The sequence below is a fragment of the Chiloscyllium plagiosum genome, unplaced genomic scaffold (genome assembly GCF_037043375.1).
Source record: "Chiloscyllium plagiosum isolate Xiang-an unplaced genomic scaffold, Cpla_swu_hap1 HiC_scaffold_19, whole genome shotgun sequence".
Lineage (NCBI taxonomy): Eukaryota > Metazoa > Chordata > Chondrichthyes > Orectolobiformes > Hemiscylliidae > Chiloscyllium > Chiloscyllium plagiosum.
In genome coordinates this window covers 45,016,326-45,042,894 of record NW_028270157.1, presented here as the reverse complement: position 1 = coordinate 45,042,894, position 26,569 = coordinate 45,016,326, and the positions used below count along the sequence as shown (strand labels likewise).

The following is a 26,569-nucleotide window of genomic DNA, read 5'->3' as shown; positions in this document are numbered from 1 at the left end:
GTGAATAGAAAGATGACTGAAAAGAAGAACACATATGTAGCAATACAGAACCATAATTGTTACAGTGCAGAAAGAGGTCTTTTGGCCCATCATATCCACACGGGTTCTCAGAGAATATTTTAACTTAAACCATTCATCAGCTTTTCTCCAGAACCTTGCACATTTTGTCTATTCAAATAATCATCTAATACTGTTTGGACTGCCTCAATTAAACCGACCCCACCACTCTTCCAGGCAGTGCACTTCAGATTCCTATTATTCATTGAGAGAAAACATTTATTGTCACCTCTCATTTGCTTCTTCTGCAATTACTTTAAATTTGCACCCTCCTCTCCTTGACTGTTTAAGAATGGGAACAACATCTCCTCATCGATTCTGTCCTCAGCTTTATAATTTGAAAACTTCTATCAAACCTCCTGCTAGCTTCCTTCTCTCCAAAGAAAACAGCCTCAACTTCTCCAATCTATCTTAATAACTGAATTTTCTTATCCCTGGAACTACTCTCATAAACCTTTTCTGCACCCCCTCCAGTGCATTCATATCCTTTCTGAATGATGTCCAGAACTGCACACAATATTCTAGCTGAAGACTAACTTGTGTCTTACACAGGTTCAGCATAAACTCCTTGTTGCTGCATACTATACCTCTAATAATAAAGCCATGGATATTACTTACTTTATTAACTGCTGTCTCAACTTGTCCTGCTCCCTGAAATGACTTATGCACACAAACACCCAGATCTCTCCGCTCCTGCACTCCTTTTAGAATAATTCTATTTTATGTGATCACTCCATTTCTAGAGTGCATTACCTCACACCTATCTCCATTGAATTTCATCTGCCACCTATCCACCTACTTCACAAACTTATCAATGATCTTTTGAAGCTCTGGACTCTGTACTATCCCTCAGTTTATAATTCTTCTAAGCTTTGTACTGTATTTAAATGATGAAATTATCACCATACACCAAGGTCTAGTTCATTAATACATAGCAGAAAAAGGAAAGGTCTCAATCTTGACCCCTAGGGAACTCCACTACAAATCTTCTGCCAACCCAAAAAAATCCATTAACCATTATTGTCTATTTCCTATCAGTCAGCCAATTTTATATCCGCATTACTCCTGCATCTTTTATACGATGAAATCTGAGTTTGCTCACAAGCCTGTTTTGTGGCTTGTTTTAGAAGTCACATTAACAATATTACATTCATCAATGTCTCAAAAAAATTCCAGCAAATTAGTTAATTTCTCTTAAATCTGTGTTGGCTCTCCTCAATTAACTCATGTTACTTCATTTCTCGATTATTGTTTCTCAAAGTTTCCCCACCAATGTTAAATTAACTGAATCGTAATTACTGAAATTATCCCTGCATCCTTTATGAACAAAACAAACGGAAAGAGATGGTGATAATTCCGTAACAATCTGTTAGTGCACAACCAGAATAGTGTGTGCAGTTTTATGTACAATTGGTAATTAAAGGGAAAGTTCAGTGGGTTTTAAAGCTTACAGGAGACTCGCCTCAACAAAAGCATTGAATATTTGAACTGATAAGTACATGATAAAACCTCTAAACTTCTGTCTCATTTCTGGACTGGATTCAATGCCTCAAGAGCACTGTAGCTATCTGAGGAGAACCAAGAAGAACAGCAGAAAATTGACAAACTATATATGAAATGTCAACAGAATTCAGCATATCAACTCTACCTCAGGCATAGATATCCGGTAATAAATATACTGCAAACTTTAGGAGGCTGTGGCTGAGCTGGGCATGCCAACTTCTTCTTAAAACTCCCAGCTAGGAGTTCATCTTTCAATCACACTGCTATGGTCTGTTAATGTCATTGTTCAGGTTAAGAGAAAGAGATGGTGATTATTAAAATTCTTTGAGCGTTTATAAACGAGAGGCATCAAGGTCATCAAGTTGGTTGAGACTAAAAGATTGAGCAAGTCAATAAACTCACTTCACAAAGTGAAGTTGTGTGTCTTGGTTTCTACCTCTCTGATTAGCTCAGAAGCTATTAATAATGGGAATACAGTATGGTTGCCTAAAGTTTGAGATTGGAAACTATGAATTCTTTAAAACTGCAAGTTGTAAGTAAAGGTAGTTTGGAGGAGAGTGGGTGAAATGAAGCGTTAAGTTTCAGGATATGATTTCCAACCAACATTCTCTGAAACTGAACCTTAAAGTGAATGGAAAAATGAAATGGATATGTGGATATGGGTCATGTCTACACTGAGAAAAGAAAGGTATGACCTTGGCATTGTTGTTTCCTATTGGAAGTACATTCAGGTGTAAAGTATTTTTGGAGCTAGAGGCTGAACAATTGGACACTGAAGAAGGTTTGGAAATTCTATTGAAATTTATAAGAAAACAATCTAATATATGTATTGAGACATGGTCAGATTTTTATAAATTTAGAAAGCTGGATGGTAAGAAAAAGGTGATGGAATTTAGTAGACATTATGCAAGAATGAAAAACTTCTATTTGGTGATTGCTAATTTAGTGCATAATTATTTGCATTATACTTAGGCATTTAACATGGATAGACTCCAACTATTAACCAGAATTAAATTTTCAGGACAAAATATACTTTTTGAACAAATGTCAGAAGCTTTTAAACATTTCCGAGGAAAGCATTCATTTCCAATGGCTTTCAATGTCTGAAATGCAGCATTCAGTAGCAACACAAAAAGTGGAAAGTTCAATGATGGCTGGATAGTCTAAAAATACCATTATGGGCTGCAAGCATCTACAAAAGAATTATATCAAAAAGGATGGCAGCTATGACAGACAACAGGAATTGGGGAATTATCAACTGAAGAATGAACCCTAAGAATGCTTGGGAAATGGTAAACAGATGTCTCAGATGAGACTCTTAAGTATTGTTGTATAATGAATTGTCCTAAATTCAGTAACAAGGTTCTGAAGATGATACATGACATGGAAGGTTCAGAAGGAATTGTATTGACAGTATTGAACTTTCAAATCATAGATTCAGTCAGTTGTGTTGTGCTGGACTATGGTTGCGCATCTACGTATGTTAAGCAAATAAGTTAAAATACTACATAGATTCTTGAAATACTAAAGACTTAAGTAAGGTTAAGGGAAGGGAAATACACTAAGCAAGCTATTCATGGAAAAAAGCTCAAATGAAACTGAACATAGAATATAAGGCAATTATTAATTTAGATTTACATTATAAACAATCAGGACATTATTCTATCTAATTAAAATATTAAAGAAATGTTAATGGCACCAGAGACAGGAGTTTAAAGGAAAAATGGCTAATAAATTTACTTGTTCAGTTGCTGTCTCACAGGTTAAAAATAAAGAAGAATACAGGAATATGGAATGATGAATACACAAAATTTTTAATCAAAGAAACTAGCATTAATGTAACAAAAAAGGACATCATCACTGCCCATAGTGAGTCTCCCATTAGCAACTATTCAATCTCTTTGGTAAGTCTCCATTCCTTTGTCTGTCCAACTGTTCTTCTCTCTTTTTGGGCTCTATCTCCACCTATCATTTACTCCTTAGCCCCTCCTCCTACCCTATCCCCTGCATAAAAAACAACTTTTTCCTAGCTACCTCCAGTTCTGAGGAAGGGTCACTGGATTTGAAATGTTAACTCTGATGTCTGTACACAGATGCTGCCAGCCATGTTGAGATTTTCCAGCAATTTCTGTTTTGTTAAAAAGGCAAGGGATGACACTATGGTAGGGTGCTGGAAAATACTGAAGGGCAGTCTGATCTTAGGATTGCATAACCACAAATCCCTGAAGGGAGCAGAGTAGATAGACAAGGTGGTAAGGAATGCATATGGGATATTTGCTGAAGTACAGAATACAAGGGTAGGGAGGTTATGCTGGAACTGTATAAAATGGTTGTTAGATCACAACTGGAATACAGGACTCAGTTCTGGTCACAACATTGGAAGGATGCGATTGCATTGGAAAGTGTGCAGAGATTTAGTAGGATGCTGAAATAAAGCTAGGTGTTGGAGAAACACAGAAGATCTGGCAGCATCTATGGAAGGGAAACTGTTTTAACATTATGAATCTGACATGACTCTTTCTTAGGACTGAAAGGGGCTGGAAAATGGTGGTTTTTATGCTGTAGACAGAGGGGAAGGAGGGGCAGATGATAAGGATGCCAAGGCAAAATTCAAAGGGAATGCTTTCATTCCTGGATGTTGCCTGGGCTAGAGAGTCTGAGCTATGTTCAGAGACTGGATAGGCTAAAGGTTGTTTTCCTTGACGCAGCAAAGATTCAGAGAGACATGATAGAAGTGTGATTTGGATTAGTGGTGCTGGAAAAGCACAGCAGTTCAGGCAGCATCCGAGGAGCAGTAAAATCTTTCTTGATGTTTCGGGCAAAAGCCCTTCATCAGGAATACAGGCAGAGTGCCTGAAGGGTGGAGAGATAAATGAGAGGAGGGTGGGGGTGGGGAGAAAGTAGCATAGAGTACAATAGGTGAGTGTGGGTGGGGATGAAGGTAATAGGTCAGGGAGGAGGTGGGGGAAGGTAGCAAAGAGTACAATGGGTGGATGGGGGTGGGATGAAGGTGATAGGTCAGAGAGGAGGGTGGAGTGAATAGGTGGAAAAGAAGATAAGCAGGTAGGACAAGTCATGGGGACTGTGCTGAGCTGGAAGTTTGGAACTGGGGTGAGGTGGGGGAAGGGGAAATGAAGAAACTGGTGAAGTCCACATTGATGCCCTGGGGTTGAAGTGTTCTGAGGCGGAAGATGAGTCGTTCTTCCTCCAGGCGTCGGGTGGTGAGAGAGCGGTGGTGAAGGAGGCTCAGGACCTCCATGTCCTCGGCAGAGCGGGAGGGGGAGTTGAAATGTTGGGCCACAGGACAGTGTGGTTGATTGGTGCGGGTGTCCCAGAGAAGTGTGTAAGATTGAGGGGCATAAAGAGAGTGAATAGGAAAGCTTTTTCTCCGGTAGCCAAGGGGTCAATAGCCAGTGGGCAAAGATTCAAAGTAAACAGTAATCAGTCAAGAGAAGAGTTGAGAAAATGTTTTCACCCAGAGGGTGGTAGGAGCCTGGAACATACTGTTTAAAGGAGTGGTTATAATATTTTAAACAGTATTTAGATATTCATTTGCATTGCCATGGCATTACAGGTCTCATGTTACGGGCCAAGAGCTAGAAAATGGGATTTGTGTAGTCTGATCTTTGTTGACTAGCTTGGACACAATGGGCCAAATAGCTGTCTCCTATGCTAAAGATGTCTGTATTACTTTAAATATATGTTAGGGCTGACTCCATATCTGTTTGATGTTGACTATGGCAAAACCTAATTGGTTTAGATTTTGACAGGTTTCACTAATTGTTCTATGTCCATCTATTTCTTCCAAAGTAGGTACATTAGATGTCTTTGTGGTGCAGGATTAAAAAGAATTAAGAAGTAAGAGGTGGTGTGGAATTGAAACTTATTTTTTAAAGCGAATCTTTCTCTCATTCATTCTAACAACAAATGTGATGCCTGGTGTGGGGTATTTCTTTACAATGGTTGCTATCTTAATGTGGGATCTTAAATGGAATAGTGCTTAAAATACTACTGAAATCAAAAGATCACCTATCAGAAAATTCATTTCATACATATTTCTTATGTGTTTTGTTGAAATTCTTTACCTGAATTTAATCCCCGTTCCTCCCTTCCTTGTAACACTGTTCCTGGGCCATAACAGTTCATGCCAATCTCCCATGGTGCCAAGACTTTGCATCCAGGTCCAATGGCGTGTCTTCGAGCATCTTCATAGTGTATGATATCATAAAGGGCAGTTTCATGCATGCAACAGTAGGCCTTTCGCTTTATTTTCTTATCTTTGTCGAACTGCACCAAGAATCGACTTGGAAATCCCTAAATATAACAGTTCATCAGACATCATGGATAGTGTTTGGCCATTATTTTCATCTTTAAAGGATACTTTTTCTTCTCTAATCTCTAGTTTCAATAAAAAGGTAAATGTGGCAGCTCAGAATGAATAGTAACAGAATAATTATGTTGTTCAGAGGAGTGATTCAATGTTATTTAAACAATATAAAATACATGTTTACTTGTTAAAAACATATTATAGGCTAATCACAAAGGTTCTGCAGATGACAATGGGGGCAGTTAATTTGAAAAGAAAGGGCAGGTCAACAATTTATTAGCAGATGGAATAACATTTCATAGTTTCAATGGTTTCTTTTCTAGGCTCAAGACTTTGACTGGCATTGTCAGAAGATAAATCTCATCTTTAGGTTTAACTGGTAAATAATGCACCAATTCAGAAATTGCTTGAAAATGTCACAGAGGTTAATCATGAGCTGACAGTTTTGTTAATCAAAATCTCCAATGTATATTTTTCTGCAGAGAACATGGAGTTTTCCTCATAGCAGAAAACTAAAAAACGCTGACCACTATTGGAATGGCAAATTAGGAGCTTTATCAAAAAGCAGAAGTGCTAAATATTAGCATTAGATTTAAAATAAAGAGCAAAAGTGCACTAAAGAACTTGCAGATTGTAAGCAACACTGGCCATATACAATAGAGAGTTCTCACGACATTGAAATATCTAAAATTGATCTGAGATTGAAAGGAACACCTACCTTTTCCCACTGTTCTACTGATGGATACTATTTAGGTGGACTAAGTTAGAGTCATGTTGTTAGAAAGTGTAATGTAGGAAAAAAAGTAAAAGAATATCATGCCATCTGTCTGGAAAGGGTTTGGAATTCTGCATCTCAAGAACACATGAGAAAAACGATGTCTAATCTTAACAAGACATTATATCAACCAAGATCCTAGGAAGGGACTGCAATGTCAGGAGCATGAATAATGATCAACATGGAGTGACAGTACTGTGCTTTTAAGAGGGATTTGTTCTGTGCTGTTTTGGCAGAGAGATGTTGCCAGTGGTGCTGGAATGTCTGCTTCATAAGCAGCAGGTTAATAGCTTTGAGCTCCTGGAGTGTTTCTTTTTAATTAGACAAAAAAAATGTATGCTCACACAAACCCAAGGTTTTAGTTTAGCTTTCAGTTGAAGTTGAAGTTGGGATTTCAGTTGGGAGTGAGATACAGCTCTCTTCGCTGCAGCTAATACTTGGAGTTGTTTCTCTGCTGCTAGATTGTTTATTTTGATGTTCCTTTCTCTGGACTAGAGATAGCACATTAGACAATCTGTTTTGCTGAATTTGCCTTTGCCAGAGGTGTGTTTATGGTGATATATTGGAACGGTTAATGATTTGTTTTTTTTTGTTAAGTATTTCAATAGAGTTAAGGTTATGCCCATACTTTTTTTTGTTTGTATTTTGACTTTGGTGTAAGAATAATGTATGGTTTGTTCAAAGCTTAATAGTGGACCAATCAAATTACATCTGGAACACAGTACCTTATGCCTGCCTTTAAATTAGATAAAAGTTAGTGTCTTGGCTATCTCTTTGATATATTTTGAGAAAGTTTGGTCTGGTGCATAACAATGGTGAGGCAAAGAAACATCATAAACAAGCACCTTAACTTCTTGGGCAAGTCTTCCCAGGTAATAATATCCATCACTTTCCCTTCGAGCCAAAACACGAGCTCCCCTTATCAGCTCTCCCGCATAGGAATCAATTAAATCTCCTTTTGTATTAACCTTCACATCACAAGGATGCAATGTACTCCAGCTACATAGAAGAGGCCTGTGTAAGTAAGACAGGTACAGACAATATATACAGAATACACAGTAACTAGTTAAAAAATAATAGTTGAAATGTAAATTTTTGATCATGCTTTTGCGTGCAGCCAATTGTTTGAAAAATACCCAAAATTTTGTGTTTGACTTAATGCAAATACTTGCAATGTAAATGATTCCCTTCTCCTATAAAGTTAGGCACTGGGGCATATTCCCCTCTTCAGAGAACTGTAGACCTGGCAGGACAAAATTTCTAGCAGCCCTTTTAGTCATCCCAGTCCTAACCCACTTCCCTGGGTCATGGCTACATTAAGTATTAACTGTGAAATACAATCAGGATTTCCACTGTCAGAAGATCAGTAATCAATCCAAAAAACAGAATTCTAGTAGTGCTGCAATGAAGACAACTACATAATCCTCAAGGAGATTAAACAGTCCAATGCATTCTGATGGGCTCAACCCTATTACTTTGATTGTGCTTTTGGCCATGCATCTTACTGTCTCCTTTTGCACCTTGTCATAATCCCAGCGAATGGTAATATTGGACAAGTCAGAGTCCTGGAGTGAAAGCTAGCTTAATACATCATAAGTTTCATTTTTGCAGTTTGGCTATCCTGGTGACCAGTCACTGAACGTATTTGTAACAGGTTACTAATGTTCTTTAAACAAAAGAAAATAACTTGAGTACATAAAAGAAATAAAAACTAACCTATATATAATTTGACACTTTTGAAAGATCTTACTATAAACATCAACAAAGAAAGACTAAAATCTTGTTCCCATCAAAATCCTTTCCAGTCACTCAACCTCAGAGAATTATATCTCTGACCTTAACTTTAAGATTTCCTTCTTACCAAGGGTTACCAGCTCTTTCTAATCCTGACAGCTGGATTTTATTTCACTTCTTACAAACTATAAACTACCCTCCTGTTAGGATGACTTATTTTTTTCTGAACTCAACCTATTAATGACTCCTGACCATTTGTTTCTGAGCAGATCATTTAACTTGGTATTGTAAAAATTCAGCAATTAACTCCCCAGGAAGTTTATGTAGTAATTTAATCACATAATTGACAAGCTATCTAAGCCCCTTCACAAATGACTTTCTGACTTGTTATAAAAATGTAATCTTCACAGAGTTAAAGCCCAAATTGCTTTTCATCTGCTTTAAAATCCAAACTTCCAAATAATAACAATATATTAAAGAAATAAACCATTATCACAAGCTCAGTGTTATATAATGTTTGATATTTACTATTGTCAAGTGTCTTGGAACATTTTACTACAATTAAGGTGCTACATAAATGCAAGCTGCTGTTATTGTTGATAGCAATCAACATTTTTCCAATATTTTGTTACTGATCAGATATTCGAACTGATAAGAAGGCAAACTCTTCAGGGTAGAATATAAACACCATGCTGCTCCTCATAATGTCATACCTGAAAGGCACAGCCACATGTAATGGCCCGATTGGGCTGTAGGGATCTCCACTCAATGTAGCAACCATGTTGCAGCAATTTGGTTCTGGAGAGTTTATCATCATTGGGTCAGAATAGTTGAATTGGTAGACTGGAATAAGCTGCAAATGATAAGATTTCCAGGACTGTTGTTAGGAAGCCTTGTAATATCATTTTCAATTTTTATTCTTATAAATATTTAAAAATGTATTGACTTTGTAGTCATCACAATAACTATCATTGTTGTCCTAAATATTGATGTCAAATAATCCCTATTGAAAAGATAGTGAGCACAACAGAAAGCTCTCAGTATTAGATTAGGTACAGTGAGAAAGGGTCCATGAGAAAGGGTGCTAAGTGCTCTGTAAAGAACCCCATCACTCTGCCTCCACAGACTTCCACTGGGACCCATGTTATGAAATTCTCACTGCAGAAATAAAGTTACTTCAAAACAAAATGTAAGAGTTGATGCATTATTTTACTATAATGGCTTCTTTTTAGCAATTTTCCACTGATACTGTGGAATGAAGTTATGAGATTGTGGCATACATAGAATTCTACTACCATATTCAAGTGCAAGCAAAAGCTTTAGCCTAAAATCTAGTAAACTATGAGCAATATACTGAAAATTCTCCATCAACCCCAGAATAAAACGATCAAAAGGATATAGATCATAGAGATGTACAGCACGGAAACAGACCCTTCGGTCCAACTCATTCATGCTGACCAGATAACCTACTCCAATTTGCCAGCACTTGGCCCATTTTCCTCTAAGCCCTTCCTATTCATATACCCATCCAGATGCCTCTTAAATGTTGTAATTGTACCACAAGTGAAACTTTACACTTTGCCATTATTTAATATCTTTAACGTATTTTAAATAGTTAAACCATATGAATCTCAAACACAACTAACACAAAATGATAAACATGAGTGGAAAATTCTAGAAAATAATTTCAGTTTGAAGAGAAGTATTGGGGCAGCATAGTAGCTCAGTGGTTAGCACAGCTACCTCACAGCACCAGGGACCAGGGTTCAATTCCCACCTTGGGTGACTGTCTGTGTGGAGATTGCACATTCTCCCCATGTCTGTGTGGGTTTCCTCCCATAATCCAAAGATGTACAGGTCAGGTGAATTGGCCAGGCTAAATTGCCTGTAGTGATAGGTGCATTAGTTAGGCGTAAATGTAGGGGAATGGCTCTGGGTAGGTTGCTCTTCAGAGGGTCAATGTGGATCTATTGAATGAATGTCCAATTTTAAAGATATTAGATTAGATTAGATTAGATTAGATTACAGTGTGGAAACAGGCCCTTCGGCCCAACAAGTCCACACCGACCCGCCGAAGCGAAACCCACCCATACCCCTACATTTACCCCTTACCTAACACTACGGGCAATTTAGCATGGCCAATTCACCTGACCCTGCACATCTTTGGACTGTGGGAGGAAACCGGAGCACCCGGAGGAAACCCACGCAGACACGGGGAGAATGTGCAAACTCCACACAGTCAGTCGCCTGAGGCAGGAATTGAACCCAGGTCTCAGGCGCTGTGAGGCAGCAGTGCTAACCACTGTGCCACCGTGCCGCCCACGTTGTTTATTTACATTTTAATTTTAGTACTTTTGCTGTAACATTTGGGAGTATAAACAAAATACAAAATTATTTAAACTTCTGTTAATATCTTTTGATCTTATCTTAAACCTAAGTTTTTAAAATAGATGGAACTGCCTTATTACATATTTGGAAATAAGCTATCTTGTTACACACAAATTTTAGCATGTCCCTAATTGTAATGCAATTATTGAAAGATTGCTATTGTAGATGGTAAAAGACAGTCCCATACACCACAAGTATTAAATCCTCAGTTTACTATCATTATTTTAGACATTTTCAAACCCACTTGTTCTGTTGAATCACTTCTGTTGAGTCTTGCTGTTTGAAAGGCAGCACCAGTCTGCCATGCTATCTTTTCCAAGAACTCATGAGCCTCAGATCTGCTGTGACGTCCCATCACATATAGAGTGTGTACCGGTCGAGCTTTTGCTGCATATGTCAACATAGTGTAGATTTCTTGCGGGTTGATGTCAGGTATCCCATCTGTAATCAGGCAAACTGCATCTGTGGCTGGATCATCTAATGCAACAGCTAAAGCACGTTGCATGTTTCTACCAGTTTGACACTCCAAAGATTTGATCCATGGGATAGTTTTCTCTACTGCCTGAAGTTTGCAATCAATCAAATTGTCACTGTATTTTGCAACCTAGTGAAAAGGTAAATAAAAAAATGTTAAATTACTCAGATTTGCAAAAGCCTTAATTGTGTAACTAATCAGGCATTGGTTTACACAGGGGAGGATTGGATGTTTTTGATCCTCAGGTGACCTGCTCAGATTGTCCAAAGTCAAAACTGGGATACAATGTGAAACCATGTGGAGGTGAGGATGGGTGATGTTGGAAATGTTGGGTAACTGATGACAAGGAGTCTGGAGGGAAGGACAATTGAAGATGAAAGATCATGTGTTGTCATCTCCTGGATTATGTCCACCCAGAGTTGGCAACATTATTTTGCAGATCATTTAAAAGGTTTCAGCAGCATTGGAGCTATCAGCACCGAAAAGGTAGTGGCAACTCAATTGGGGTCTAGGGGAGTGGTGGTGGGCATTGGTATCGATCTGCTGCCTGCAATGCAATTCTATGTGATGGGTGTTTACAGGAAGAATGACACCATTTCATGCAGACTTTCTGCCTCAAGACCCAGCTTTTCTGTTTGACACAAATGAAAAAGGTGAAAACAATGAAATTTGATCTATTCATATGAAGTTGTTGAGAAATCAGGACACTTAATGAGAAGATGTTGTCTGGTCACTTTACTCTATCCAATGCAGCTGAATAACACACACATGCAATGGAATAAATATTTAGCTTAGAATGACAAATCAAAGCAACCATTGATTTTAGGCAGAGATAGCAATAAGCATGGCTTTACACATCTACTCAACACTGACATATTTTTTCGGATGAAATTTGTAACTGAAATTTACTAAGACATATTGTCATGAATGATCACCATGAGAGATTTCAGGAATGTAGCAAAAGAGGTTGTGTTAATTCACTAAGAAAGCTTTGAGATGGACATAGTGTTCCTGCTATGGCTATTTCCAGTGAGATTGGAAGTCATCAGGAATCTGGCTGACATTCATGTCGGCTGACAGAATCCAATTATATGGTGGCTGGTCAATTAGTGAGGGTGACATGGTCAGATCTTATGGTGAGGGCAAATTTGATGTCAGGAAGGAATTAGGAATAATAATATTAATAAAGAATATTATTTTTGTGTAATAAACTTTCTTCAGTTAAAAGTATATTGACAGCTTAGTGTTACAATGTTCAGCGACTGACCTCCATGATAAACATAAAAGAAGAATAAAACTTGTGATCTATCAAGCCAGGTTCTACTATGGAACCTGATTCCATCAGCTGGGATCATACAGCATGCTGACTGAGTCACCACTCCTCAGTCTTTCAGATCTGTACATTTTTACACAGGGAACAAGTCTTCAAAATTGTATCTTCTGTCCAAGAAGCCAAAGCAATTCTTAAGCTATTTATAAGTAACCAGCTTTAACTGGGCTGGTTAATGAAGGCATGGGAAAGCTATGTTGCTTAAATTATATTTGGGAGGTGATGTTAAATTGCCTAAACTGATGTAAATTATATTTAATGGCCTATGAATCATTTTAGTGAGGTTCTGTTACCAATGGGCAACTTTTCCATGCCATTACCTTACTGCCACGCACTTAATATCTGGGCACATTTCCAGCGGTTAGAATTCAGACACGTGGCCTCCTACATGATTCTCTGCTCCAGTGGATAGCTCTACATTGAGCCCATGATTTTTCACCAGATGTGTTGCATATATTGCACTTCAGGTGTCAGTTACATGTTTTTTTTCCATTTGTAATTTCATCTTTTGCTTGTCTTTTGTTTTTTTTTGGGGGGGGGGCAGTGTGTTGGCAAGTATATTCAAAATGCCAGCCTTCTAAAACTTCCTGTCTTCATACATTCAAGTCCCAAAACCAAAGTGTTGTTCAGCTAAACTGTTACACATTTTGATCTCAGTCCTAAAACTGATGAAGCATAGGTTTGATAACCAGTACTCTTCTCTATCCCGGTGAGCACTTGAAAGTTAGGCACCATCTAATGGAGATAAATCTTTATCTACAAATATTGTACATTAATTACAATGCTTGAGAACTTCTGAGAAAATAGACCAGGTATAGGATGAGTGACATGCAGACAGTCAATTTTTTTTTTAAACTGACAACTTGTCTCTATTTCCACAATAGCTATGGAATTTCAGTTAACTAAATAGGTTTAGGAAATAAGAAAACAAAACATTGAAGTAGTTTATGAAGGACATCAAACATCTTTACCCATTCTGGCCTATTTGTAAATCCAATAGAAATCTGAATGGCTCTTAACTGTTCTCTAAAATATCTTTATTGCATTCAAAAAGGCAGATCACCACTACCTTCTCAAGGACAATTATAAATGGACAATAAATGTTGGCTTGTCCAGAGACACCACACCCGGTGAATGATTACAAAAAGGTGCTCAGGACAACTGGTTAGATTGGTTAGATTTTAGCTCAATGACAAAGAAGACACTGTTGGCTCTAATAGTAGAAAATATAGGAAGGCAACAAAAGGATCACGTAACATCTAAGATGTAGTTATGACAATATAATTAAAATTGAAAAAGAAAGAGAATGGTAAAGACCTTTACTGGAAAAGTCTGAGTTTATTAAGATGTGGAAACTGGCCCAAATAAACTAGAAAGAAAAGTTGCAGAAAATATATTGTACAAATAATGCAAAACATTTGAAGAGAACTCGATTAAATTTTGTTCTTGGCATAATGCCAGAGGAAAAAGTGCAGAATAAACTGGAATTCTTTGGATGAATAGTGAATTTAAAATTAAGATTATAAATTGAAAGGAAAAGTTGCTATACTATTAAGAAAGAGCAGAAGAGATTGAATAATTGGATAGCCCTTTTAAAGAGCATAATGGATTGAATGGCCACTTTCGTGTGAAGATATTCAAGATGCTTTAGAGAGATGTATTGATAAATCTGGACCCAAGGATCCAAATCAAAATCAAATTAAACATAAAGGAAAACAACACAAATTAGAGAAGATAAGAGGAGGATGAAGCAGACTGACAATAACACAATCCAATCACATGATATCATTTTTGCAGGACAAAGACAAGACACAGCTCAGTACATGGACCTACTCATCTCTCAAGGGCATATTCCTTGAAAACATACAGTAAACTAAGTAAAATAATTGTCACAGTAAAAGAGCAAGATCCATTGAAGATGAAGAACGAAACCTTATGGAACATATAGATGTGATGTAATAGAAAGTGAGAATAGAATGGGTACAACAGGAAAAGATGAAGCAATCAGATGAATTGCAAATGGAGAGGTTCAAAGTGGAAAAGACCCTGTGTCATTATAAATTTTAAATAACAATGAGACAGGTTAGTATCAAGCTTGAAATAGGAAAGTACAAGCATGTGAAAGGAGGGAAAGAAAAGTATCCCCTCTCATAAATGATGCAGGTGTAAGCAGTCTCACACCCCCTTTCCTATCACAAGATGCTAGGGTGAACATGAACTAGTGACATATTGATTTAGATAAATATTTATTTATGTCTACAATGTTATTCTTAACTGTACTTAAGTCTTTTATTGACTTAATAAACTAAAGAAGTAACTTACTGAACAACCTACCTTGCCAGCGAATGCAATGATGTTGAATTTGCTATTAATCATTGCAGAGGCCTGAGTGAACAGGGCCTGGATTAAGTAGTATTTCACTGCTTCTAGTTTGGAATACATACTTTCAGATATGTCCAGAACAAAGGTTACATTCTTGTCTTTAATACTCCTGAAAAGAAGGCTCCCGGTGAAACATAAAGGAAAAAAGACTGCCATAATGAGACCCTGAAATGAAAACAATGTAATTAATTATGCACCATATTGAACCTCCAGTTTCTCTTCCTCAGATCCAATAAGGTGTTTAAAACTGACATTCCATAATTCAGTGCAGCACAGTCCCTTTCACAATGCACGATGGAAAATCCCGCACAATAACAATGTTATTTTTGAAGTATTGTATTTAATATAACACTATATTCAAACTATTAGACCCAACAGCATTTTCCTACTTCCGATATTTTGGTATTAATACTAATTGCTTCATCTGCAAATTATGCCATCAAATAACAATCCAATGTTTCCCCAATATTACATCATGCTGTCTCCAAACATCACACCCAATATAAATTGTGCCCAAACTATTTTTTTTACAGATCACTACAGGCAGTTGTTTTATGTGATGCTTATTGAAGATAAACCTCCTGCGTGTCTTTGAAATAACACCACAGGATCTGTTATGCCCACCTAATCAAGCAGTCATGGCCTCAATTTTAAAATACCATCTGAGAAATAGCACCTCTGCTGTGGCTACCAGCCCTGTCACACTAGCCTGGTCAGTAAACTGAATGACTATAGCTTGCTTAGTACACATTTTAGTTCGTAATGATCCTAGTTAAAGCTGATCAACAATCAAACAAGTTATTACTGAAGGTTTGTTAGGAATTGAAGAGACACATTTATTAACAGGAACTTACAGGAAAACAACATATGATGATTAAACCTAGTACCAATAAGACAAAATAATAATGATATGAAGAATGTCCCAATTAGTCTCTGTGGTATACCACTAGGGCCAATTGATTAAGTTCCTTGTTGATGAAATGGAGAGGTTAATGTTTGAACTCAGTTGCAATTGAATGGTTGTTCTTTCATTACACATGCACACTCTATACAACAACAAATTCTGGAAGACAGAGAAGATTCCAGCTGACTCTCCAAGTGTGGCACTTTATAGTTGCCCAGTTATTTGATTGCTTTTTGTTCGTGTAGGCAGCATTTTTAAATTTTACAATCCTGTGGATTCAAGATGGCGGTGACCCAGTAGGTCTGCTCTGCTGAGCTCTGCACCAGAACCCAGACAAAGTGGTGCACTCATCCTCCCTTTATTACCCAAAGTGGTAGAAATAGTTATTTTTGACTCCTAGAATTTTTCAGTGTCAGTTTAAAATAGTTAGGAAAATTACCAAAGGGAAGGGACCGCAGGGATTGCAGCAAGCAGGGCACCCTCCCCCTCCCCAGCAACAACGGACACACCCATGGCCACAGCATCAGCCTTCGCAATTGCCCCAGGGGACCGGAGCAGAGCCTGGTCTTGAAGTCTGTGAAACTCTGAGAGAAGATCCATTCAGCGATGGAGGAGACCCGGGCCAGGCTTGAACCGATCTCTGTCATGCTGCAGAAACATGACCAGGAGATCCAGCATCTCGGGCAGCGTGTTGGGGAGGTGGAGCAATGGTCCGTGGCCTCCAAAACCGCAGCGGAATCCTCGGCAGGTCAGGTCCAGGCCCTGGAACAGCAGGCATGGGCATCGGAGGGGCAGGTTGATGACATCGAAAATCGAGGTCGTCGGAAGAACATCCGTCTGGTGGGGCTTCCAATTCAGGAGGAGGAAGGCCAGCTCGACAGCTTCTTGGAGCAATGTCTCCTGTAGTTTCTGAAGCTGGAAGTTGAGGTAGGCTGGGTACAAGTCAAGGGGGCCCACCTGTTTGCAGTGCGCAGACCTGGCTGGAACAACGCCCCTGCCTGGTCCTAACGCGATTCCAGCACTACAGAAATAAGCAAATGATGCTGGAAGCCTCTAGAGCACTGGGGAAAGATCCACGGGCTCTGATATACAAAGGATCACGAGTTATGGTTTTCCAAGACCTTTCTGTGGTTGTGATTCATAAGATGAAGTAAAAAGGCAACTGGGGGACTTGAATATCCAGTATTCTGTAAGACATCCGGCAATATTACGTTTCAGCCACGAAGGGTCCGTATTCAATTTTGACTCACTGGAAAAAGCAAAGGACTTTCTGGATGCTTTAAAATAGACTGGCTGGCTTGAATAATATGGACAATAATGTTTATTTTGTTTTTCCTTGTAATTTGCCTGGTTTTTCTTGTTGTCGAGGGGCTTTTTAAAAATATATGTGGGGTCATAATTGTTTCTTTTTTCTTTTCCCTTCTCTCTACCCTCCCATAATCCTTTGTTCTTTTTTCTTATCATTTCCTTTTGTTTTTTGACTTCTGGTATGGGATGTGGGTGGGGCGGTTGGGGTTAGAGAGGTTATGTATTTCTGTTCTACGAGGAGTGCCTAGGATTACAGTATGGATGGGACGGGTTGAGTGCCTACTTTTAACTTTCTTGTTGTAAGATGTGTGTATTTTTTCTTACCTTGTGTTGTCTGGGGTGGGGCATGGCTTCAGCTAGAAGGAACAATGGAGGAGTTCGTGGGTAGTATGAGCACCCCCTGTGGGCAAGGGGGAAAGTCTCCTTTTATTTGTGTTTTCTGTTGGTTAGAAGTTTTGATTTGGTAGTTTAAAAATTTATATGAACTGTTTATTGCTTTCACTTGGCACACTATGAGTGGGTTTTTTCCTCCCGGAGGTCACAGACTTTTTTTTTAGATTCCTTACAGTGGAAACAGGCCATTTGGCCCAACAAGTCCACACCGACCTTCCGTAGAGCAAGCCTCCCAGACCCATCTCCCTCTGACTAATGGACCTAACACTATGGGCAATTTAGCATGGCCAATTCACCTGAGCTGCACATCTTCGGATTGTGGGAGGAAACCGGAGCACCCGGAGGAAACTCAGGCAGACACGGGGAGAATGTGCAAACTCCACACTCCTGAGGCAGGAATCGAAACCAGGTCCCTGGCGCTGTGAAGCTGCAATGCTAACCACTGAGCCACCGTGCCACCCACCCATTTTAGATGGTTATGGCTAGCCATTCGTTTAAATGGAATGTTAAGGGGAGTCATTCACAAATTAAGAGAAAAAAGATACTTTCAAGCCTTAGAAAAGAGAGAGTCGATGTAGCCTTGCTTATAGAAACACATTTAGCCAATAAGGAGCGCTTGAAATTGCAACAGGGAGGATTTGGACAGGTGTTTTTCTCATTCTTTAATTTGAAAAGTAGAGGGGTTGCTATACTCATCCAGAAGAATCTCCCATTTCAAATGTTAGACCAAATTAAGGATGAATATGGATGGTTTATCATTCTTAAAGCTTTAATACATGGAGAGGAATATGGGATTTTGAATGAATATTGCCCCCTGACACATCCCCTCAAATTTTTAACAGATATGCTTTCCAGGTTGATAGCTTTTGGGATGCGTCATACAATTATAGGGGGAGACTTTAATCATCTTATTGATCCTGAAGTGGGCAGGATGCCTAGGGGTCTTGCAGGTATGTGCCCACAATCCAGGCAGTTGGTGGATCTGAACAGGGAGCTGGGGTTGGTGGACGTGTGGAGGTGTCTTCACCCCGAAGGAAGGGATTTCACCTTTTTCTCTAAGCCACTTAAGTGTTATACCAGAATTGTTTGAATTCGGTGCTGTCTTGCCGAATAGAGAACGTAGCCATTTCCGATCATGTGGCAGTGTACTTGGAGGTCAAGGCTGGTGGTAACAGGATAGGCTCCCAGCACTGGCGCATGGACCCTTTCCTCTTGAAAGATATCAAGTTAATAGAGTATTTTTCACAGGAATTTAAAAACTTTTGGGATGTTACGGCCAGTAATCCATTGGTGTCTGGGAGACTGCAAAGGCCTATGCAAGGGTTTGATTATTTCTTACTCAGTGGCCCAGAAGCGGCAGAGGGGAGAACAGCAACATTTGCTCAAGGCTCGCCTGAAGGCAGTTGAGTTAGCTTACTTTGACAGACTGTCTGTAGCCAAATTGGAGTGGATTACAGTCCTTAGGGCTACTTTGAATGCTGCGTTCACCCAGACAGCAAAAAGGGAAATCTCCTTTGCGAGTACAGAGGTTATTTGAGTATGGTGATAAACTGGATAGGTATCTAGTGTACCTGGCCAGAAAGAAGAATGCCCCCCCCAATCTGTGACATCCATCAGAGAAAGTGCTGGTAATCTTACTTGCGATGCCAAAAAGATTAATGCAGCATTTAGGAAGCTCGGAGCTGTACCGGTCAGAGGGCTGTGAGGACAGATTTTTGAAGATGGAGTCCTTTTTTAAGATCCTGGACCTCCCAGGCATAACTTCAGAGCAGGCATCCTTTCTGAATGCTCCCTTGACAATCCAGGAAATATTGGAGGCGGTGAGGCAGTTCCAGAGTGGGAAAGTGCCTGGCCCAGACAGTTTTCAAAGTGACTTTTATAAGGAGTTTATAGATATGCTGGCCAGATCACTCTTGGAGATGTACAACTACTCATAAAGTCAGGACTGCATTCCATCCTCTCTCTCAGAGAAGCAATATTTTTCTTATTCTTAAGAAAGGGAAAGCTCCAGAGGATTGCACTTCATACAGGCCCATAACATTACTGAACTTGGATTTTAAAACTCTTTCAAAAATGCTATCGTTAAGGTTGGAGCGGGTTTGCCCATCATTGTAAAGGAGAACCAGACAGGTTTTATCAGGGGTCATAGGTCTAACAACAACATTAGTTAAGTGTAAAACATGGTCCAGATATGCCAGCAATGTTCAATTCTGGGCATGGTAGTCTCCCTGGGTGCAGAGAAAGGGTTTGACCGGGTAGAGTGGCCGTACCTCTTGTGTACTGGAGCAGTTTGGTCTTGGAGGGGTTTTTGCCAGGTGGGTGGCAGTGTTATATAGTGATCCAAAAGCAACAGTTCTCACAAATGGTATAAGGTCAGATACTTTTAGGGTTGGCAGAGGCTGCTGACAAAGGTGCCCTCTCTCGCCACTATTATTTACCATTAGCTGCTGGCGGAGGCCATCTGGAGGGATCCCAATATAATTGCCCTGGAGATAGGGTCAGGCAGACATAAGATCATCCTCTATATGGATGATGTTCTTCTCTTTTTAACTGATCCGATGACATCTGTGTCCCATTTAATACAAGTGATTAATCAAATTGGTTTGTTCTCAGGGTATAAAATTTACTTTATGAAGTCGGAGGCCATGCCTGTGGGGGGCCTTACAAAAATATCTGATTTTGGGAATGGAACCCGTTTCCCTTTCAGATGGTCAGAGGGAGATTTCCTGTATTTAGGAATTTTTATCACCCCAGCCTTCAATCAATTATATAAAGGTAATTTTGTGCAGTTGCTAGAGAAAATAAGGCAGGACTTTCAGCGTTGGGAGGATCTTCCAATATTTTGGTTGGGTAGAATAGCTCTGGTCAAAATGAATGTTCTTCCTCGCTTATTATATCCCATGTGAATGCTCCCCTTGATGCTGCCAAAGCAAGCACCACAGAAGCTTTAAAGTTGGCTTAGATCTTTCATCTGGTGTCATAGGCGGCCTCTTATTAAGCTGGACAAATTGCAGCGTCCACAGGGGATGGGAGGTTTGGATTTTCCAGACTTTAAGAAATATCAATTGAGTTCCTTACTATCCTATGTGGCTGACTGAGCCTGCCAAGACTCGTGACCAACTTGGCGGGATATCGAGGTCTCCCAGGCAAAATCCCCCTCATCAATTTGTTGTCTATGGACAAGATGAGGACTGTTATGGACCATTGCAGGAATCCGATTGTCCTTAACACGGTTAAAGCATGGAGAGTGATGCGGCAAGGTGAGGGCAACTTACAAAAAGCTTCCCCTTTCACTCCCATAGTAGGAATGTTAGGATTCTGGCTGGGTTATTGGACTCTGGCTTTAAACTTTGGGAGTTTAGAGGCATCTCCTGTTTAGGAGATTTATTCAACAGGGAGGTCATGATGCCTTTCGAGCAGCTGAGTCAGAAATATGAGCTATCTAGGAGGGACCTCTTTCGTTAGGGACTTTCTACAGAAAAAGACTATATTGATGGTTAGTCCCTATAAGTCAGATATGGAGAGGAGAGTGCTCCTGTCTCCCGTCACACTCTCGGTCAGCACCCTCTATCACTTGTTATGAAGTAATGTTTCAAAGGACTCTATGCAGAATCTGGATTCGGAAATTGGGGGTAGAAATCTTGTCAGAGGTGTGGGAGGATATTTGGGAGAACGTAAGGAAGATTTCAATTTGTAATAGGTTGCAGGCTATGCAACTGAAGGTGTGCCACAGGGCTCATTTGGCACCGGAGCGGCTTGAGAAATATAAGACAGTAGCATCCCCAACGTGTCCCAAATGTAAAACAGATATTGGCACTCTTACTCATTGTTTGCGGTCATGCCACAAGCTTCGTAGGTATTAGGGTGCCATAGCGAGTGTTTTGGAAGATGTCTTGGGGAACTGAGGTTAAATTGGATCCAGTGTCCCTCCTCTTGGGTTTGCCAAATCTCCCCTCTTTGGACGTGCATGGGCAGAAACTGTTTAATATTCTTTAATTCTGTGCGAGGAAGAACATTCTAATGAGCTGGGTGTCGGAGAATCCCCCAGAACTTTTGGGTTGGCATAGGTTAGTTATGGAGCACATTCCCCAGACTTCCTTATGAGTATGGTGCACCAGAAAACACAACTGAATTATTTGGATGCAGATTTGTTGACTATAATCGGTCAGGTCTTTGTGTAGTCATGAGGGCTCTGTCTGGCGGTCCGGGGGCCCCTGGGAGGAAGAATCCTGAACAAATACGGGTTTGCTTACTGATGCTCCCGGTGGTGGGGAGCTTCAGTGGGGTTGTGCTAACTGCAGTAACTTAACTGAATATAACTTAATTTACCTTGGTTTAATTTAATTTTTTTTCTCTTAGTTATTTATTGAATTGTAGTTTTTGTAGGTTTTTTTGTTCTTTCTCTCATCAGTGGTTTGTGGAGTAGAGTAGTAGTTTTATTTGTTATGTTATTATATTATAAGGTTGTTATACTATTTTGTACTAATTTTGTAACTTTGTAAAAAATTTTAAATATTTTTTCTCAATAAAAATATTTACAAATAAAGCTCACAATCCTGTCATGTCCACTCTCACCTTCAACAATAGTTTCCAGAGATCATGCATTTCATTAGCAATAAGCTGAAGACCAATTCACTCCCTCTATTAATTCTATCCTTTCCTTTAATCCACCAAACTTCCCAGGTCAAAGGTTCACCGTCTTACTCTGAATTTGAATTTATCTCCAGTTTATCTCTTATTTATCTCTTTATGTCATTTCCAAATTGTGTTGACTACCAAAATTCCATTCCTGTCTCCCATATTAGCTGATATTAACAATGAAAAATATTATTTAAAAAAGATCTTCTTTATTATTGTTTTGGTCTGCACTGAGAACTGGTGAGCATTAATTTCTGTGTAAAGTTAACAATTAACTAAAGATACTGTTTAAGTTAAGAGATGTTAAGTTTTATTCTAGCCTTACAATAGTAATATACAAGGTCTCTGAGTGCGGTTCCAGCTAGCTAACAAATTGTCTGGTTAAAACAGACCTTTTCAGGAGTTTGAATGCAGTTGTTTGAGAGATAAAAAAAAGGGAAGGGTTTTCTTTGTGCTGCATTTCTGTAGAGTGTAAAGTGGGAATTGTTCAATAAAGAAGTTCAAACAGGAGGGCAAGGAAATGTTTTGTTTTCTTTCTTTTGCTTTGGCTTTTACTTTGGTATAGGAAAAGAAACTGATTAGAATAACTTACCGGTTACTCACCACTTATTCTAATTGTAATAAAGAGTTTTTAAAGTTACAGTATAGCAGATTAGCTCAGTCAAGTGGAATACAGCCTGCAGTATGTGGGAAGTCATGGATGTACCACGTGCCTTAGACAAATATATCTGCAAGTAGTATAAGTGGCTGTGTAAGCTTGACCTCTGGGTTCCAGAACTCAAAGTGGTGGTTGGAGACACACTGTGCATCCACAAGGCAGAGAACCATGTATGGAATATTTAAATTGAGAATTAGAACTAACTTGATTGTCACATGTACGCATACAAGTACAGTGAAAGGTTTACAAATTGGCATGTATGGTAAAATCTTAGGTACAAAGGTTCCTAGATACAGATTCTTCAGAATATATTAGAATAATACAAAATTTAGGGATAAAGTAGGAAAATAAAGGAATACAAAGGTCAGAATTACAGTCCTTCCACCCCAGTCTGTGTCAGCACCCATCCCCCAAACTACAAATGAATAAAGAAGAAATTACATAAATAGAGTTAATCTTCTGAACAAGGGAGTCTACAAAGACAGGGCTTTTGCAAGATCTCTGTGAGGACCCACAGTCAGAAGTCCTTGCTTTGGGCACTGCCCTCGGAGTAGCTAAGTCAATGTTTCAGGCTTTCGGAGCACCACTCCTTGCATGCCTGATGGAAGAGCAGCACTCTGAAAGCTTGTGATTTCAAATAAACCTGTTTGACTATAACTTAATGTCGCTTGATTTTTGATCTTAGAGAAGAAGAAATCGAGTGTCTGAAAGCAGATTTTAGGGAATTAGGAAGTAAATTAAAAAGTAAAATGTCTAGAGCAGTCATCTCAGGATTACTCTCAGTGCCATGTGATAGTGAGCATGGGAATAGGAGGATTTATCAATTGAAAAATATGGAAAAAAATTGGTCCAGGAAGGAGAATAGCAGATTTCTGAGGGATTGGGACTAATTCTGGGGCAGGTGGGACCTGCTCAAGTTGGATGTATCACACTTTAACATGACTGCGGCTGATATTCATAGAATCCCTACAGTGTAAAAGCAGGCCATTTAGCCCATCAAGTTCACACCAACCCTCTCATGCAGGGAAATTCGCCAGTACTGATTGGGAGGGTTTAAACCAGCTTCTCAGAGATGGGAACCTAAAGAATGGTCATAGAAAGTCATAAAAATGGTAAATGAGACCAGAAGGCAGGCGAAATGAAGGCAAATATCAACTATGCTTGGAATGCAGAATAATACTAAAAAGGGAAAGTTAAGTGCACTCCACCATCATTTTCTCCAACTTGTAGATTGCAATTGACTGGTCTATTGCAGTCTCTAATAGTCAATCTGACTGCCTGCCAGTGTTCCTTCACTAGGCATGTCTGACAGTTGATTTCATCATCTGCCCATATTCCCTCATTGTGCACATATCAACCATCATGCCCCTGCATGACTTCTACTTTTGGGAGCTGTGCAGCTAGAGAAAAGCACAGGCTTTAACAGACTTTATCATCATGTTTCTACTTGGTCCAGATGGACTATCATTGCATGATAATGTAAGTTTTGTGTTGGAAATACAAACTAATGAATCAGAAATATACTTGGAACTGAAAACAATGTATTACAGTACTAGAAACATAGGTGACCATTCAGCCCATCATATCCATGCAAGGTCCCTGCAAGAGCAGCTCAGCTAGTCCTGCTCCACTGTTCACTTTCTGTAGACCTGCAGCTTTGTGTTCTTCATCTTATCATCAAAAAAGTCTGTGCTGGATAAAAAACAAATTATGGGGAACACTGCTGCAACCCATATCCAATATCCAAGTAATGCAAATAGATCCGGAGCTCTGAAGCAAATTGCAATCACAGAAGTGACCTCTGGTGCCTCACAGTTGAAAGCAGCAACATTCCGAATGTTCTAGAGATGTGGATCCAGAGGCTGACCTGCAGTATGAGCAGTAGCTGAGTGATGTTACAAACTACAAGGGAAAGCAATAATAATGCCTGGAGAATCCGGGCCATTTAAAAAAAAAACAAAAAAGTATACAGCTTCCATGAAAATAAATTTCTGTTCATAACTTTAAAACAAAAGAACATTTGCTTTCTCTGTTACCAGAGTATATTGATAAGTAGAAGTGGGTATTTGGAATGAAACCACATAACAATGCAGTGAATTCAAAGTTAGGTTTCCCCTGAACAGCATGCTTTAAACAAAGAAAGTTGAAGAGTTGAAGGCTGTATTTGAAAGCTGAAGTCATTTGTTTACAAACCTACATACAACAAAAGATAAGACCTACATTGAAGCATCACTTCACATTTGCCATCTTCACAGATGGTGAAGTAATTTAAAAAAGTGATTGTGGCCATGAACTCTACATTCAAAGTCTTTGAGAATAAAGAAGAAATAATGGCAATTCAGTAGCATGATGTGTAGAACTTCGTCCACAGACATCTTTCAGCAACTACTGCAGAATTTGAAGGACTGTGAACACTTTTCGCTGCAGTTCAATGAGTCCATTGACAGAGCCCAACTGATTGTGTTTTTTAAGGACATAAGGATCTTGTCACCTTTTTGCCCGTTAACGAGGCAACAAGAGGCGAGAGTAGCTACAATGAATTCAAAAAGGCATGTGCTTGAGATAAGCATTCTAATAAAGAAACTTGTTTCCAGTACAACTAATGGTGCAAATATGGGCTTTGTTGCGTTTTAGAGAAATAATCTTGACTTCCTCTCTTCCATCAATTATCACAGTATAATCCACCAGCAAATATTAACATGGTATGATGCCAGCCATAGTTAAGATTGGTCATTTGAGCAGGCTCCAGAAATTACCCGTAACATCAAGCGAGAACCGTCCAAGGAGAGAAGAAAATCAATAATCATGAGAGTGGAGGTATATCAATGCAGTGACATTGTCAGAAATGGTTATCTAAGAAGATCCTAAATACCTGAACTCTGAACAAGTAGCCTTGAGTTTAAGATTTTTAGATATTACATTTTTACATGGTCTCCGCCAGGAAATCAATGTGCACCTAGCCCACAAAGATACATCAAGGATTTATCTCCATTGCAATTACCACCAGATACTTGAATAAATATTGGCATTCTATTGTTGCAACCACAAACTGAGAAAAAGTGAAGGAATAATATAACAAAGAAACACTTTTTCATAACATCCCCAAAACTGAATACAGATAGCTTGTTCACCTACACACAAAATGCTCCTATTACAAACATTGAACAGTTTTCAAATATGCTATTCGACAGTGAAAAGGGACTCACAGCAGGATGAAATAATCCTTTTCCTTTTAATGTCTGGATTGTTTCTTGTCTTGTACACACTTATTCCGTCCAGTATTTTGCTTGAAGCTGTAGGGTATTCTTTGATCCTTTCAGGTTGGATCTCAATTTGCAAAAATATTCTCTCAGCTTGTCATTTTCTCTGATATTTATCTCTTTCTCTGTCTATTATAATGAGTTTCTCTCCAGCTGTAATTCTGATTACGTGTGCCTCACCTTTTGTCTGTAGTATTCTTTTTGACATACATGTACATTCCTCCTGTGACTGTACAGCATGTAATGTCTCTATACTTGTAACTTTCCAGTATGTGTCTTCTATACGACTGCTTATTTCTTTGTGTACATCTCAGTTTCAAAATACCAGCCTGGAAACATGTCTGTTTGTGACTTCCTCATTTGTTTTTACTTTCCTGTGTGCTTTTTTTTGGTAGCTCCATTTCACTGTCTTCCTACATTCTATTTTGTCACGAGAG

At 39.1% G+C, this 26,569-nt stretch overlaps 1 protein-coding gene across 4 annotated transcripts in view; it reads right to left on the bottom strand.

Moving 5' to 3' along the window:
• Positions 1 to 26,569, bottom strand: part of LOC122559376 (uncharacterized) — a 42,027-nt gene extending 15,458 nt beyond the window's left edge. For 3 of the 4 annotated variants that reach the window (XM_087997284.1, XM_043708827.2, XM_087997282.1), the window contains exons 1-6: positions 26,079 to 26,569; positions 14,924 to 15,136; positions 11,029 to 11,388; positions 9,110 to 9,249; positions 7,508 to 7,676; positions 5,646 to 5,874 (exon numbers count right to left, since the gene is read on the bottom strand). In XM_087997284.1, the coding sequence (XP_087853410.1) occupies positions 5,646 to 5,874; positions 7,508 to 7,676; positions 9,110 to 9,249; positions 11,029 to 11,388; positions 14,924 to 15,127 (1,102 nt within the window). In that variant the 5' untranslated portion in view covers positions 15,128 to 15,136; positions 26,079 to 26,569. The remainder of the gene's footprint in view (positions 1 to 5,645; positions 5,875 to 7,507; positions 7,677 to 9,109; positions 9,250 to 11,028; positions 11,389 to 14,923; positions 15,137 to 26,078) is intronic. The other variant, XM_087997283.1, reaches the window with a different exon arrangement.